General features: G+C 46.8%; 1 protein-coding gene across 1 annotated transcript; it reads left to right on the plus strand.

The window, feature by feature from the left end:
- The first annotated feature begins 1427 nt into the window (after nt 1-1427).
- LOC134066525 (histone acetyltransferase KAT5-like) lies at nt 1428-14242 on the plus strand. The gene is made up of 2 exons (XM_062521886.1): nt 1428-1527; nt 12496-14242. The coding sequence occupies exons 1-2, from the start codon at nt 1428-1430 to the stop codon at nt 14067-14069; spliced, it is 1674 nt and encodes a 557-aa protein (XP_062377870.1). The 3' UTR covers nt 14070-14242.
- The last annotated feature ends 4136 nt before the right edge of the window (nt 14243-18378 follow it).

Consider the following 18378-nt stretch of genomic DNA (forward strand, 5'->3'; position numbering starts at 1 on the left):
TGTGTGCTTTTCAACAAGATGATGGAGAGCACTGGAACATGTTGCCCACAGTTCTACCAAGGCTGTGACCCCCGCCGCCTCATTTGAGCTGAAAATAACACGCGGATTGGAGGAGGGAAAACGAGCAGGCGTTAATGATCTCTGGTCAAGACGGTCATCTACTTAATGCCAGACAGACTGATGAGATGAGACTCAAAAGAACGGAGGGAAAAGTAACAAGCAAAAGGAAGGCAGATAATTAAAGCACTTCAGTGGAAGCCCTTTATGCGCATAAGAAAATGCTGGAACTGGAGGGATGGGGGTTGGGGGGGGGGGGGGGGGGGGGGTTGTGGGGGACTCGTCAAAGTGGAAAAATTCACAGAAGAAACCTGAAAAGGTAAGAGTGTGAAATACCACATTAATGAAGTCAAACGCAATTTGTGCCTTGTTAAGCTTGCCACTTAGCATGCCAATGTGAGAATGAGACGAATCTTTGAGAGAAGCTCCAAAGCCTCGGCGAAAATGCTAAGCTACAGTATGGGCCTCCAATCCTTGAAGACATGAGAGAACGCAAACCCAAAGCTAGCCGTTTGAGCAATGACGTCTGGTCAGCTGAACATGAATGGCTAAGTGATCCAATTAGACCGGACGTTGCTCTAACTGAAACTTGCATCAGCTGAAAAGCCTCTAGTGTCAAGCCCATCCGTAAGGGTAGATGTAAAGATTAATGAATGTGAGTGAGACATGAAACACATTACTGAACTTACATGACACAAAGACAGAGAGAGAGGGACGGATGGACAGACAGAGACAGACAGAGAGAGAAAGAGAGAGAGAGAGAACGAGAGAGAACGAGAGAGAGAGTGAGAGAGAGAGCGAGAGAGAGAGCGAGAGAGAGAGCGAGAGAGAGAGAGAGAGAAAGCAAGAGATATGAAATAGGAATGAAATTCTAATTGAATTCCAGCACGCCATGCACAGCCCACAGGACACACCTGAGGCTCCCGATGCAGAAAGCATTCACTGACAATATGACCATCGGCCTCAGCACACAGTCTTAAAGCAAAGCGCCTCTTCAGATGCCCCCACACACACACACACACACACGCTTCCAAGAGCTAAATGGCACCAGATCTTCTTCTTCTTCATCAGAAAAAAAGGGAAAAAAAAGTCTTCTACCCTGGGGGGCAACACGCATTTAAACAGAAGAGCTTTGGCCAGAGCGGTGCTGAACCCTGTGGGGGCTACAGCAAAGACACCGTGACCTCAGAAGCCAGACTGCAATTCACCGTGGAAGACTCTCAAAGCGTCCTCTCAAGGCACCTGGGGCCCAATTTAAACTCAGAGGGTCAACATCTTGGCTGGAGCGAGTGTGAGAGGAGACTGTGTGTGTGTGTGTGTGTGTGTGTGTGTGTGTGTGTGTGTGTGTGTGTGTGTTGAGCAGAGTCAGGATGAGGGATTGTGTGCAGAGTGTTAAGGGAGCCTGGTGTGGGGAGGAGAAAGCAGAGGGGAGGAGGAGAAGGAAGAAGCCCCCTGGAGGACTAGAGGATGGTGAGCTTTCTGGGCAGAATCCTCCTGCCTTAACAAAACACTGCTGACCACAAGAGAACAGCGGGGGCAAAACATCGTCCTTTCATGGAGAAGATAAAAGGGGCAAAGAGAGGAGGAGAAATCTGATGGAGATATCGGAGAGATGGGCACAGCAGTTAGTCGTCTTTCCAAATGATTTGAAAAGTTTTCATTTGAAGCCAATACCTCAAGTCCTTCTGAGCGCTTAAGGCATTCGCTTATTCAACTGCAGTTTTATTCAACATCACTAAGCAGGAGCTCCCATGCTTTTCCCCATCCATAATTTAAACACAGTGCATTTAGAGTAAATTATGAAGCAATAAACCCCCAAACCCTTAACTTTTAGTGCAGCACAACAGCCATATCTCATAACTCACACAGTAGCCTACAACATGTGCCTCACATGAAGAAGAGTGGCTTGGGTTGCATAAATCACGTTTAAGATCCCAAGATGATACAGAACATCACATTGTCATGCACCGACACACACAACAAGCAACACTGATTTTATTGACCGATTCATTATGTCAGAAGCATAGTGATACAAAACTGGACATTTCAATCAAATTTCAGTTGATGAGTTGTGAGTTAGCTGTTGTTTACGAGTAATGCAGCCTGTGAAATTCATTCCCTTCCGGTCCATTAGATAGTGTTGCAACATCACTTACCTACTCTCACAGATTTACGTTGGGCTACTGCATGACGGTGGGTTTTCCTGATGGTAAGGGGGATGTGTACTGTGGTGTATGCCTTGACGCTACTGTAACCATAATTTGATTGGCTGATGCCTTGCACTGCTGTCCGTTGGTGCAGCAAAAGTTGAGCATTTCTCTTTTTTAACTTTTTGAGCACCGTCACGCTACAGAACCACAATACAGAGCGGCGACGGTTGGCGTATGCCAGTGTAAAGTGAACGAGGTGCAGCCGTGGCCTACTGGTTCGGGCTTCAAGCTTGAAACCGGAGGGTTGCCGGTTCAATTCCCGACCAGTCCACGGCTGCCTTGAGCAAGGCACCTAACCCCTCACTGCTCCCCGAGCGCCGCTGTTGGGCAGGCAGTTTACTGCTCTGGGTTAGTGTGTGCTTCACCTCACTGTGTGTGTCCACCAATTCACAAATTGGGATAAAGGCAGAGACCGAATTTCCCCTCACAGGATCAAAAAAGTATAGGTGTGTCTCCAGCACTGTATTCAGCACAGGCATGTGAACACAGCATACATTCCTGCCTGTTTATAGGTGGAGCAGTTGTTCACTGCAACAGAGCTGACCGGAAAAGTCGATCAAGACAAAAAGACCATATAAGGAAGAAGGAAGTATAAGATTAATGAAGAGGAACACTGTTTGGACAGAGAGAAAGGTCTCAGGGCCTATAAACACAGCCTTTTAGTTGAAATGAAGCTTTTTAAAAACAGCCTAACACTATTAAAGTGCGCTCCAAAGGGCTTATTTGAATAATGACCTTCAGGCCCACACCAGACTTGCAGGAATAAATGCCTTGCCATTACGCTGTATGTTGTTTCATTCTGGAACACTTACTGCACAACATTTCGCCACCTCAATTACGGGCTTATTGAAGAATCGGCGATTTTCTGCTACAGTGGCTTCCTATAGGACCAGCTGCATTAGACCACCCTCCGGGCCTGCTAAAATATGTATAGACAAATGTACAGTCTACATCTGATGTGTGGAATTGCTCTGAATAATACATACAGTTTGGTGAGATTGTATAGGAGGGGCCCAGGGCTTATTAAGGGAAATTCCACATGGCCATGAATCTTTAATGATGATTACCAATTCATTGTTCTAGTGCTTCATTGGAGTCCCTTGTCGTAATGAAAACATAAAAAAGAGAGAGAAACATAAATGAGGCAGGTGGTGTGGGAACAGCATGCTGGCATGTTACTGCAGCTCCCACATCACAGAGCAACTGTAAAGGTGTCACATCAAATTCAACAGCGAGATTATTTAATCGACTCCAACACAAGACGCTGATGCTTTAGGTGTCGGCGCCAATCACATGAATGTTTGGCACGTACCTCAAATACCCCGAGGCAGCTGTCACTCAAGTAAACCATCACAGATCACGCTCAAACCACTCCTCCCCTTCTATACCTCTGAACTTATAGCCGTACAGTAGCACCCCTCCCCCTCTCTCCATATCTCAACCTATAGCTGTACATTAACACCCCTCCCTCTATGTACAGTAGCACCCCCCCTCTACAGCTATAGGTTCAGAGAAATGAAGGGGGGGGGGTGCTACTGTACATAGAGGGAGGGTGTTACTGTACAGTAGCACCACTACCCCCCTCTATATCTCTCATTCTATAGATGTACAGTAGCTGTACAGTGGGACATACTGTACGGCCTCCGTAGGGCAGTGCGGTGGGATTTCGAAAAAGGCAATTACCAGAATTCATGGCCATCTGAGCAGGAGAGTGTGTGTGTGTGTGGGGGGGGGGGGGGGGGGACTGGGCAGGAGAGGGAGCCGAGGAGCAGCGAGGTGTGGGACCGTCCTGGCAGCACACCCTGGCACACACACACACACACACACACACACACACACACACACACACACACACACACACACACACACACACACACACACACACACACACACACACACACACACACACACACACACACACACACACACACACACACACTCTGCAGACTTAACATTAGCGGTTGTCTAATGGGCAGAGGGGGTGAGGAGAGAAGATGCCAAGAGAGGGAGTGTGTGTGTGTAGGGGGGGGGGGGGGGGGGAGTGGTATGAGACGTGGTAGAGTGGTAGAGACGTGTGTGTGTGTGTGTGTTTTCGGGGTGAGCTAGCCTCTGCTAATATGGTAGGGACGGGTGTGTGTGTGTGTGTGTGTGCGTGCGAGAGAGCGCAGGGGTCCGGGTGAGCTAGCCTCTGCTAATGTGGTAGGGACGGGTGTGTGTGTGTGTGTGTGCGTGCGTATGTGTGTGTGTGTGTGAGAGCGCAGGGGTCCGGGTGAGCTCACCTCTGCTAATGTGGTAGGGACGGGTGTGTGTGTGTGTGTGTGCGTGCGTATGTGTGTGTGTGTGTGAGAGCGCAGGGGTCCGGGTGAGCTCGCCTCTGCTAATGTGGTAGAGACGGGTGAGTGTTTGAAGAGGCATGTGTCGGCCTTCCTCTGACAACACTCATTAAAGCTCATTCCTTTCTCCTTAATGCCAGCCTGTCCCAGTCACTCTGCTCTTGTCAGCTCCCACTGTCAATAATGACTTCAATGTGTTCAAATGCCAACCACCCCGAAGCGTGCGTGCACACACACACACACACACACACACACACACATCCTCCTTATCCATGTATAATGGAGGCTATTCAGCACCATCCAGAATTGATTGTGAAAGGCGAGGAGTTTTGTGCGGCTTCTCCTGCTGTATTGATCACAAACAGTACAGTCCAGCTTCTGATAGGCTCACTACGGCCATTCTACTGATTAGCATCAGATAGAGTCCTCACGCAGCCTATACAAACCGTAATGTCCACAGCAGTAAAAATGCTGTATGGTACACACAGCCCCAGCATTCAGACCCTGCATTCCTTAATTCACTTTCCAGGGATCTGTAATCATTGTGCTCGCTATAATAGAGGATCATTTGCTTGTAAGTAAAGAGAAACAAGAGATTCTATACTACAGAGCAAAGCTATACTTACATGCAGCAGTTCTGTATTCTGTAGAGAAGGGACTCGTCTCACAGGCTCTAGATGAAAAGAGATGTGTTCAATATCCATAGAGCCAACCGCGGCGTTTCAAAGGACCGAAGAAAAAAAGAAATCTATGTGTGAAGTGAAGTCAGTCGGAATAGAATGAAAGTGGAGCATCTATGGTCAGGAATAACTGATCCTTCACACCCAGGCCAAACCACCACGGCATTGCTGACCAATAATAACAACAACAACAACAAAATATCATCCTTGTACTTGAAAAACGAGACAGAAACAACAAGAAAAAGGAGCAGGTGGAGGCTTTAAATTGTCAAATTAAAAATCCATTCTGTGTTTCGGGGGGCAGGATGAAGTGGGGTGGGGCACACGGGGGCTTCAGTGGGTAATTAACCTCCATTTCCTCAGCGAGGTGTTATGTTGAGCACGATAAGGGCAGACCTGAAAGCCCACAAACGTGATTAAGGCCCATCAGAGGGGAGTGCGGTGCTGGGGAGAGAGAGAGAGAGGGAGAGGGAGAGAGAGAGAGAGGGAGAGAGAGGGAGAGGGAGGGAGAGAGGGAGAGAAAAGGGGCTCTGTGGCTCAGGTTTCTTAACATCTGAACCACTTTCATTCTGCTTTCTCTTGGCACTCGCTCTCATCTCTCACTCTTTCCCTTCCATTTCCTTGCTCTCTCCCTCTTGCTCCCTCTCTCACTCTCTCTCTTCCTTGCGCTCGCCCTCTCTCTCTCTTGCACTCGCTTTCTCTCACTCGCTCTCTCGCCCTCTCTTGCTCGCAATAGCCAAAGGGTTTTACAGAGAAGTCTGAGGTTACACGAGAAGTGTGCATTTTCTAAAGACTGGGTTTTGAAAAAAAAAAAAAAAAAAAAGAAATCAAATTTCCGGAAGGGGACAGAGGTAGCCAGGGTGAGGCGTTGAGTCGGGAGCATAACAGTACAGGGGCTGCACACTTTAGCTGTGTGTTTCACAAGGCAGACAATCACATTGTTTTCCACCTGCTTTGTAAACACGGTCTCTGCTATTATGCCCCATTTGTCAAAGAAAAAGGAACACAATGACATTTTGTGGAGCCTCCAGTCGCACTCTTACAGTCAACCCACGAAGCACACTACTTTAGATTCTCTCTGTTCAGCTGCTGAGGCAGGTCTACCCCCTTATTAATAAAGTCTGTCAACACCTTCAACTTCAGATGACAAAAGAAAGCTGAAAACATATTAATGAAAGCACTGAGGATATTATATCCAATTTATGTGTAGGTAGTCTCCAATTAAGAGCATCCCCCATGGCAAGGTCTTGCACAACAGAAGGGAAACAGGTTGTGTGTGTGTGTGTGTGTGTGTGTGTATGTATGTGTGTTAAATGAGAGAGCGTTGCTGGAATGACTTTGGCAATTAAATCTTCATAGGCACAAAGAGTTGCAGGCTTTTTTAGTGTTTATTGGTGACTACTTCACAGCGTAGAAGCTCTTTTAGGATGTTGGGGAGGCAGGCTGAAAGGGAGATCACACGCACACAGGAGCACCGACGCCATTTTAAGCCTGATTTATTCTCCCTTTTAGTACGAAAATAGAGACTTCGGTTTTCAAAAGTTGCTCCATTTTAACCACATCCATAATTAAGCGTCCAGAAAACATGCAAAAGAAGGGTGGAATGATGACCACCTGAATGAGCACTACCTGGGCAGCCGTGGTGTACTGGTTAGCGCATCGGGCTTATAACCGGAAGGTTGCCGGTTCGATCCCCGACCAGTCCACCACGGCTGAAGTGCCCTTGAGCAAGGCACCTAACCCCTCACTGCTCCCCGAGCGCCGCTGGTTGGGCAGGTCGAGCGCCGCTGGTTGGGCAGGCAGCTCACTGCTCTGGGTTGTGTGATTCACCTCACTGTGTGTTCACTGTGTGCTGCGTGTTCACTAATTCGGTTAAATTGGGTTAAATGCAGAGAACTGAATTTCCCTCACGGGATCAAAAAAGTATATATTCTATTCTATTCTACCTACAGTAGCAAGGCCTCCAGTTCTCAAGTCCAGAAGCCTCTGCAACATGCAGAAAACACACCCAAACTTAAAAAAAAGTGTTGCTGCTTCTTTTCATTGTGGCATACAACTGAACGTGTCTCTGTGTGTGTGTGTGTTGTTGACTGAACGCAGGTGTCTGCATATTGTGGTGAACAAACTGATGCAAGTAGGAGGCTACAGTTGTTATGTATGCATTAGTATTGATGTTTTTCCTTTGTCAAAAAAAAGGCGCACACACACACACATCAGTGCACAAGCATGGCCCAAGAGTAAAACCTGCACGTCCCACATGTGAATGCTTGGCCTCAACAGCATTCCTGTTCTCATCTGTTGCCTATTGCCCTCCATCTATTGTCCCCAGTCTCTCCGCCGCTCCCATTTTGCAACCGCCCTCGTACAGTTAGCAGTGAGAATGTAAACATTTCCATATAGATTAATGTGTCAAGCATTTCCCCTTACAGTACAGTACATGCTGAAATGCCTCTGCCAAAGCCCTGCCTTGCCTTATACTGTAGCAAACCCCATGTTGACACACACACAAACACACACACACACACCTTGCCTTATAGCAAACCCCATGTTGACACACACAAACACACACACAGACACACACGCCTTGCCTTATAGCAAACCACATATTGACACACACAAACACACACACAGACACACACGCCTTGCCTTATACTAGCAAACCCCATGTTGACACACACACACACACACACACACACACACACACACACACACACACACACACACACACACACACACACACACACACACACACACACACACACACACACACACACACACACACACACACATACACCTTGCCTTATACTGTAGCAAACCCCATGTTGACACTGCTGGATCAGGGCTGAGATCCCAATACAACACATTATACTCACACACTAGCAAAGGCAATCACCATCTACAGTATCAGCTGCAAAAACCTACTGAGGAAATGAAGAAATGTTCCTTCTGGAGTATTCTCATCACAAATGTACTCACTCTGTATACAGTAACTGTTCTGTTACAGACTGTGACATCATGTGCTTAATGCATCGGGCATTGAAAACCACACACCTAATTCACTTCAGCTTCAGAATGCAAGTAACATGTATTGTCAAACACATTCACTGGCAGGCTGAAAAATGGTTTGAGAGATGAGATTAATCACAAAGCTGCTTCAGAGCTATTCAGTTTCAATTGTTAGTTATTTACAGTTGTCACCAGAAGCTTGATAACTTTCGTATGATCTGAATGAGCTCCTTCCCTCAGTCTCTCACAGATATACACACACACACACACACACAAACAGTCCCGGACACACACTAGCCCTGTTTACATGGCACCTGCAATGCCATTGATGGCCCATTTAGAATAAAAAGACCTCATATAACCATATCGACGGATCAGATTTGGCCCAGTGCAGCAACATTTTCAAACGGACTGAGAAAGGTGGTGTACTTCATTTGATTAATTTCATTTGATTGCTCTGGTCCCTATCTGGTTACCAGTTATGTATTTTCTTTCTTTGTCGGATGTTTTTACTGTCTTTACACATTGTGGTCTCTGTATGTTCCATGCAAAGCCATCGATATCTCAAAGTTGCGACACTACCATTGACTCCCATGTACAAACAGTGGCGGCACATCCGGGAACTATTCCATTGAGAATGAACATATCTCAGGCGTTATAATAAGACTTTTCTACATGACTTATAGTCGTGTGCATAATAATACATTTTCATTGAGTAATATATATGTAATGCAGTTTATGCAGTTTATAGTAATTTTCATCGAGTATTTACCGTAAATATTAATGCGATCGCTGCTGTCAATCCCGTAGTAAACCAGGGACCGAGGGAACTACTGAGTCTACCCACTAACCACGTGAGCGCTCTAATCTGGCTTTAACATGGAAGTCAACGGCTGTCGCAACTTTGAGATATCGATGGCTTTGGTTCCATGTATGTCTTCACCCTGCCCTGACCTATGACCCTGACCCTGTCTCTAAACATTTCTCCCAAGGGGGACTAATAAATGAAATTGACTTGAAAGTAATCTATCTATGCAAACAAGTCATTTGATTATTAATTAATTTCTGTTTTATGTGCATGTGAATCATACTGTACATGGGAGCAATGCACAATGGCAAGTCAAATGAGCTTCTGGAATGGACAAAATGGCAGTGAGCACTCAGAAGAAACGGATTGGTCTGTATTAGACAGAAACACAGAGACAACTAAGAATTGTTAAACCACTCAAAGATCAACGAGCGGAAGCTCATCGTCTTCTGTTATATTTTCACAGATAAGAGGAGGAGCCACTTTGCGCATTGTAAAAGTTACCATCGGATTGAATGCTTTGGGATAGGCTATGTAAGCGCGGATTACTCTCGGATCACTTTATTTAGCATTCAGTTCCGTTTGAATCTCTAATTGGAAAGATTACAATCAGATTGAAAAAAATGTCTATGTAAATGCAGATACTGTTTGCCTACCAGAAGCCATGATGTGTGTGTATAGAGTTTGTCTCTGCCAGTGATCCTTATAAACACAGACAATATAGTGCTTTTCCCGAGATAAAGTTGCTGCTCAGTGAGTGTATTCCTGAGAGATTATTTGTTTTTACACAGACCATCACACTAGGATCCTGAGAGTTATACACTAAGCTGCAGTAATGCATGAAGTTGACAAGTTAATGCACCTCACGCCCTAACTCTATGAATTCCGCAGTGAATACTGCTTCACACAGGCTTTCCAGTTCAGTCAGATACATTGACAGCGCCGTATGCTAGCGTAGGCTAACTGACATGCACAAGTTAGCGTCTGTGAAGCGCAAATGTCACGGCTGTATTCTTCATGCTGGCACTTAGAGGGTAAAGTCGTCGCTGACTTCAGCGTCCGCCTCAGCACCTGCACTCCTATGAAGTTATAGCTCTCATGATTAAAGACGGGCTTTCGTCTCTCCTGTCTAGGGGGGACACCCTTCATCTCAGATCATCCAGAAAATCAGCACCACTCCCCTCGCCACGCCACAATCACATGCAGAATCAAAGTGTGGCAGGAAGGGCGTTCAAAGTGATGTCCATACAAACGTGGACAGAATCGACGCCTTTGGAAAGCTCTTCGATGTGTTTAATCTCCATTCTACACAAGATGGCAGAGGACAGAAGTGGCAAGTGGCGACGTTGAACTGCATTTCCTTGTAGGCCTACTGGTTGTCCTTACTTGTGCAATGACAATAAAATTTAATCTAATCTGATCTTTAGTTAGCTAGCATACATTTTATAAAGTGTATGGTGTATGAGTACATTAAACACAATCAAAATACAGTCATTCATTTAATCAATAATCAACCCCAACAACTTACAAAACACATGACTATTTCCACTGTAAGAGGATGAAGAGGATGATTAAGGAAGAGAAGAGCGGAGCGGAGTAAGAGACGGACCCCAGAGGATCTGATGATGGGCAGTTTAATGATTTATATGGCCACTGCTGCCAGAGGAAAACACTGATCACTCACAAGTCTGTTGTTCTCGCTGGACTTCTTCACCATCTAAACTGCTTCCCCTCTGCAGCGTAGTTCTCATCCAACCTGGCTCATCGGTGCTCACCATGCACCCCTTATACAGGAACATGAAAACCACTAATTACATGGCTGGCTTGCACTGCTCCCAGAGGAAAACGCTGATCACTCAGAATCAGAATCAATGTAACACAGTAAGTAAGCTATGTAGAATAAAGGAATAAAAACTGTATGTGCATTCACCAAAAAAATGCTATGGGGTAATACGGAGGGGGGAGTATGGCCTTGTTGTCCCTGTCAAGGTATACCATGGTCGTGGACACCCCAACAGGCACAGGCAAGATGCAGGATACAATATATAATACACTCATGAGTCTGTTGTTCTCGCTGGACTTCTTCACCCTCTAAACTGCTCCCCTCGACTGTGCTCTGCTCTGCAGCATAGTGCTCTCATTCATCCTGGCTCATCAGTGCTCAACATCCACCCCTTACAGTTAATGAACACCACTAATTACATGGCTGGCTTGCATGGTCAAAGACCTCAAAACATATCAAGACGATACACGCCTCCAAACTCTTGCTGACAAGTTACTAATTTCAGAGATTCTGTAAGAAAGAGCACCTTGGCCTCAGCTGGTCCTTTACGGATCCCGCCCCTGCTCTCTCTCCTATTCACTTCCTGTCTCTCTCCACTGTCACTGTCAATAAAGGCATAAAACACCCAAAAAAATATATTTTTAAAAAAGAGCACAACCTTGAGCACAAGTGAGGTTGTCACCATATTAATAGCAAGTGTGTACTTACTGTGTGATGGACTCGGAAGGTTAATATCGATATCGATGGCTTTGGCACCGACCAAGTCAAAACCAGCTGTTTCTCGTGAATTAACATACCATTCAAAATGCTAACGTTAGTGTTTGAACCTAGACCTACTGATGACCGTCCGAATTGCACTTTACTTACACACTGCAACACTAAGGCTAGCCTACGTAAAATAATGCTGCCAAATATGCATTAACAAGTTGTTAATCAAAGTTAACAAATAGCATATGCAATGCAGATCGGCTTGAAAACGTGAATGGGGAATCTGGCCATTACTTACAGGAAACTCATCTCCCAACATTTGGTTTATAAATTCAGCAATTAGTTATTTATTTACAAACTAGGCCGAGGCGGGCCTGCTTCAGTGTTCACAAGCTGCACAGTCAACAGCAGGGTGCAAACAAGTGCGCACGCGCACGGTATATTATTGTCCTGCTGATAGCCTAGCCACTATAACTCAACCAAAAACTAATGATGCTCAGAGTATAATGAGTCAGATGATCTGAATACCACTACTGTACAATGCCATTGTTCCTTCTCTAAGCTGGGACTGCAACAGGTGAATTGATTTCTTTGAGGTTCTCTAAAAGCAATGCAAAGAATGAGGGTAGTTACCTAGTTAGCAACTCCGGTTCAGACAGTCTGTGGAAGTGGAAGAGTGGGTGGATCTCAGCATGAAGCCTGATTCACAACAGCTGTCCTAAAGTAACTGATAATGAGCTGACTGCATCTCAGCCCATTTATGAACCTATAAGAAACAGTCATTTTCTTCAGACTGTCTCTGTGATATTGATTTTTTGACAGAGCATTAAAAAAAAACTGTAGGCCTATTGTGAAGAAGACTAAGCATATCGCTATAATTTGATATTTAAGTGTCTGTTAATTCCATCAGTGTTGTCAGCCATGGCAGCAGATGTCATTGAGGGATGTCGTCTTCCTGTCCTACGGAAAAATCAGGAGGACGAAGACGAGTGGTCCCTGGCTGAAGTTCTCAGTGTAAAAGAGACGCCAGGAAATAAACTTTACTATGTCCATTACATTGACTTCAATAAGCGTTTGGATGAATGGGTGCCCCCAGACAGACTGGACCTGACCACACTTCAGATGCCCAAGAAGGAAACGGAAACGGAAACAAACACGTCTCTGACAAATGGCCAGATTGGCTCAGGAGCAGCCTCCCCTGAGCGAGACATGCGGAGAGGTCTGCAGCTCACCATTCAAAACATCACCGCTGTATCCAAAGACCATAAATTAACCAGCCCAAACAAGAAATCTGAGTCCAGATGCTTAGCATCACAGGCTTCCCCAGTAGCTTCAAAGCTTTCACCTCCAGATGCCACAGAAGAGATACCCATGAAGCAGATGCCAAAAGCAGCCACCAATCCTAAACTGAATGGCCATGATCATGACGAGGGTCATGATCACATGACCCTCACCAGCAATTGTGGAATCCATCGAATGGTTCCATCTAAGCGCGGCAGGAAGAGGAAGACTCTTTGCGTGGCGCCGGAAGAGGACTCTCAGGACAGCTCCGACGGAATACCCCCTGCGCCCCACACGACGGGCAGCATGGCGCCCGACCGCAGACAGGACGACATCGTCACGCGCATGAAGAACATCAGCTGCATCGAGCTGGGGCGCCACCGGCTGAAGCCGTGGTACTTCTCTCCGTACCCCCAGGAGCTCACCGCCCTCCCCGTCCTCTACCTCTGCGAGTTCTGCCTCAAGTACCTCAAGAGCCTGACGTGCCTGCAGAGGCACGTCACAAAGTGCACCCTTCGCAACCCCCCAGGAAACGAGATCTATCGCAAAGGAACGGTCTCCTTCTTTGAAATCGACGGCAGGAAGAACACGGCCTACGCCCAGAACCTGTGCTTGCTGGCCAAGTGCTTCCTGGACCACAAGACGCTCTATTACGACACCGACCCGTTCCTCTTTTACGTGATGACCGAGTACGACCCCAAAGGCTTTCATATCGTGGGCTACTTTTCGAAGGAGAAAGAGTCGACAGAAGATTACAACGTCGCGTGCATTCTGACACTGCCCCCTTACCAGAGAAGAGGTTACGGAAAACTCCTCATCGAGTTTAGCTACGAGTTGTCCAAGATGGAGGGCAAAACGGGGTCACCTGAAAAACCCCTCTCCGACCTGGGCCTGCTGTCCTACCGGTCCTACTGGTCCCAGACCATACTAGAGATCCTGCTCAGCCTGCTGTCAGACTACGGAGAGCGACCCCACATCACCATCCAGGAGATCAGCGAGATGACCAGCATAAAGAAAGAGGACATCATATCCACACTGCAGTACCTGAACCTCATCAGTTACTATAGGGGCCAGTATGTGTTGACCCTCCCCGAGGACATTGTGCTGGGCCATGAGAGGGCAATGCAGAAACGCCATCTGAGGATCGATCCCTGCTGCCTGCATTTTACCCCGAAGGACTGGGCCAAGAGGGGCAGGTGGTAAAGCCGGCCACTTAGAGGTGTTGGCTCTCACCAAATCATCGCAGAAAGAACAGGTCCATTTTGCCATCATTGTATTGTTTTTGGTTACTTTTTTTGACCAGCTTATATTTATTTGTTCAACATGATGGTGAGAAAGTGGAAAAAATAAAGCATCAATGCTTTGGTTATGTCTAATGAGTTATGTCTGTTCTTCATGTTTTTTCTCAAACTTTAGTGTCTTTGTCATTATTAAGAGCATGTGGTTCTGTAAAGTGCATATGGTTTTGGAGAAACACAAAACAATGTGCAGCAAACCATGATGCATAATTGTCTATCTATAGTCGCAATCGCTACGCACTTAGCATGTCATTGTGATATGTCAAATGAGAACCAAGCTCTGCACCACATGATTATAGTCAACAAGTGTGATTTTCGTTTGTTTTTACGAACCATTTTCATATTGGCTTCCCTGACTGACAGTCATATCAGTAATGAATATGCACAAATCCTATTTTGCAGAATGGTGCTCCATGTTTTTAAAGCGGTTAAGGCCGTTGTTAATCTAGCAGAATGATAGGGCACCAGGTAATTGTTTTCTCATCCTATAGGCCCCCAAGCACACACCAAGACACCATGAGAAATTGTCTGCTTGCCCATACACCACAATAATCCACTTAAGTGAGGACAATGATACTGGACCGAGGTCTACACAGCAGGCCCAACACTTTCATCCAGTCAGGGGATGCTGGCACACAATAAGATCTGCTTGCTTCAGTCTCTATCTATCCGTGCTGCAAGGCCGGTTTAGCATTACATGCACAGCACTGGGGCACTGACAGAGAGCTTCAAAGCAGGGCGGGAGGGTGGGGGGCGGGGTGTGTGTGTGTGTGTTGGGGGGGGGGGGGGGGGGGGCACGCCAACCTCCCATTCATCAGCACACGCATGTCTCCCTGCCTGGGGTAGGTGTGTCAGAAGCCTGGTGCTTTTCTCTGAGTGCATCTCATTTTCGCCCAGAGGAAGGGTTTTTCGTTCTGTGTTCCAAACGCCACCTCGCACTCCCTTTGATGGATCTGCCAACAGCGTAAGCCTCTCAGCGGAAGAAAAGCATGGTGGATGATTCTCCGCAGATATCGCACAGTATCCGCGGCCTCCTTCTCGTAGCCACCGCCATTTATTTAAATAGTTCATGCGAAACAACAGGGACAGGCATTATCATCACCGATGACAGTCGGAACAGAATATGTAAATAGAACTGCAAGATATCTTTTTCTCCTACAGTGTTCTCAGAGACTGATGGTAACATCAAAGAGATAGTTTCCAACAGTCATGGAGGAGAAACTGTCAGCAAGTCTTTTCTGTCATCAAATTTCTTTTTTTTTATCGCAGACATGATTGGTCTGCTTGTCAAGAAAGCAGCAGGATCTGGAAATTGAAAACAACTTTTTGATAGTTTTTACATCAGGGCTGAGAATCGCTCATGATTATCACACAGTACAGTATCCATGCAAACAAGGTTTATTGTCCCCATTGAAGAAGAATAGCAATCGGTATGAAACATCTGTTCCATAAACATAATGAATGGCTGAGAAGGTTCTTTGGATAAGGTTATATCAAACCAATTAATGAGGTTTCAATAGCATGCTGACAGCCAAACTGTGGCATTATCAAACACTTACCAGTTAATGACTTCCCAGAGATAAGTCACAACTTAATTTTCTATCAAATGAGGGTACTGTACACACGCACACGCACACGCACACGCACACATACACACACATGCATACACACACACACACACACACACACTTGCGCACACACACACACACAGAGACTTCCTGACATATCTAATTTAACACTCCGACGCCTCAGTCTTGCAACACCCGACTGACAAGAAGCGTCATTCATTGATAATGGATCACAGTCTCCTGTAAAGCCCTGAACCTCACCAGCCTCCACAAGGGTATTCCAAACCACCGACTCTCCATCCACCTCCGCCTGCTCCCGTGAACAATGTAATCAGATGGTTTAATGGGAAAGAAGACGGAGTCACTGAGATGGAGCTGGATCCAGAGGGGACCTCCAGCAGCACTGGGCAGTAAGTGTGATATCCAGAGATGGACATCAGCGCTCAACACACCGTAGATCAGTGGTCTTCATGCCCGTATAAGGACACCTGACCTGGTGTTACCTGTTCATATTTGATCTAAAATGGAGCAGAGATGACTGAAGTCAGGATGAAAACTCATGGGGCAGTCATGTCATGCCTCATAGCTGTGTCTTAAGAAGCTGTAGGCCGTCTTTTTTTGTCACACAACAAAGATGTTCAGAGGGTGATGTGCTTGGAAGAGAAGAGAGGGTGAGAGAGCAGACAGAAAGAAAGAAGAGAATAGAAAAAAAGGGTGTGAAGAGGAGGATATGGAGACACTGAAAGGCAAAAAGAAGGTGGATAGAGGAAATGGGACTGGAGGAGAGGACAGTTTCACTCTCTCTCTTTCTCTGTCTCTCTCTTTCTCTCTCTCCATCTGTCTCTGTCTTTCTCTCTCTCTCGCTTGCTCTCACTTGCTCCTTTTCTTTCTGGGCTGTTTTTATTTCTGCTTAGTTTCTTTTTGACTGTCAATAAAGGAACCTCTAAAGTCAAAGTCTCTCTCTCTCTCTCTTACTCTCTCTCTCTCTCTTCCTCTCTCTCTTTCTCTCTCTCTCTCTCTCTCTCTCTCTCTCTCTCTCGGGCGTGGCAGGAGGAGAGGCGAAGGCCTGTTTTTTAATGAGGCCCTCCGGGGCCCGGTGTCAGACCAGCAGGGCCGACCTGCTCTCCTGCCCGCTCTCCCGCCCAGTCGCCTGCCCTCTGCTCAGGATGCCGAGCAGGAGGACGAGGAGACGGGAGGGAGGAGGTGAGGGAGAGGAGAGGAAGACGAGGAAGAGGAGGAAACACCCTCAGGACCGTCTTTACCACTGATGGTTTCCGCTGCATCCGACGACGAAGAAGAGGGAGCGCGGCGAGGGGGAGACGGAGTGAGGGAGCGCGGCGAGGGAGAGAGGGAGTGAGGGAGGAGCGCGGCGTCTCTGCGCGTGCGTCAGGCTGGCATAAAAAGAGCACGCCGGCAGATAAGACACGGGCGTCAAAGGGAAGGGGGAGCTCATTTTCACCCACACGGGCGTCAAAGGGAAGGGGGGGCTCATTTTCACCCACACGGCCGCCTCCTTATCTCTTCCCCAGTCTCATTGACTTCAAACATCAGTGGAACTCTTGCTTTGTCACAGCGTGTGGAATGCGAATGGAGATGAGAAAGCTATGCGGAGTCTATAGCTAATAACGCATTGGCCACACATGAGCCTCGACATGAGTTGAAGACTGGGAGAAAGTGTCTTAGTGTGCAATTACACAAACAGCCTTTATGGTGTGGCGAAAAGAGAGATAGTATGCATTCAGATGCTCTCTCGCCCGTTTAAAATAATCGCTCTGCAAAGTTTGCTTCACCGCGAGCGGCCGAGGGACCGCTGTGATGGACGGATTAGGATTCTCTGCGTTTCTTCAGAAGTGATAATGACGGCGCTCTCGTTCTCTCCGCCGAGCTGACCTCTGGCTATCCGCTGCGCCAGCATGCTCGTCGCACGCGTGCCGGGTCGCCGTGGCGCCCGGGCTCGATGAGAGGACACTAAGATCAGAGGACTTTGTAGTCGTCTTCAAAGGCCACAAGCCAAGGGGACGTTCACATACGGCAAACGGCTGGTAGCGCCGCATATCCGGGCTTAGATCATAGCCACGTCGTAATGGCCCGACGTCTCCGGGAATCACGACTGCTGCGCTGTCGTAATTGAGGACCTATGTCCTCCAGAGCAAGACAGATTTGGAAAACGAACATGCCACGGGTGAAAAAAAATCACACAGGCTTTGAGTATTCCACTGCACAATGGCTATTGATCACTCAGGAGATTTGTTCCAATTGCTCTCTCTCTCTCTCTGAGCTGAAGTTTGTCTGAGCAGCCCTTTTAAGGACTGACAGAAAGGGTTGTGTCTTAAGGGGGGGGGGGGGGGGGGTATTATCTGTTCATAGCCATGACACTGCTGATGTTTAAAAATAAAGTGGTGTCAACTCCAGCCCAAACACAGTCATTCTATTTTGCTAACCAACATCAACCCCTGACCTCGTGTGTAACATCATCCTTTTTCACAAATTACACCAGCATCCAAGTGACAAGGAATGGGTGAGGAATGCATTTGGAAAACATTTTTGGCAGCTTATTGTGTCACCTCTCTGGAACCTCCCTACCACTTACTCAAGGCAAACTTGTTTTTTTCCCTGCAAGACTGTCCTTTGATAAGAGTAAAAAGT

The sequence above is a fragment of the Sardina pilchardus genome, chromosome 19, assembly GCF_963854185.1.
Source record: "Sardina pilchardus chromosome 19, fSarPil1.1, whole genome shotgun sequence".
NCBI classification, from domain to species: Eukaryota; Metazoa; Chordata; class Actinopteri; order Clupeiformes; family Clupeidae; genus Sardina; species Sardina pilchardus.

Bases quoted from the DNA above. Each gene is read 5' to 3' on its own strand.
- LOC134066525 (XM_062521886.1), top strand. From the start codon at position 1,428: ATGAGGGATTGTGTGCAGAGTGTTAAGGGAGCCTGGTGTGGGGAGGAG. The intron at 1,528-12,495 runs GTGAGCTTTCTG...TAATTCCATCAG, and splicing joins CCCTGGAGGACTAGAGGATG to TGTTGTCAGCCATGGCAGCA.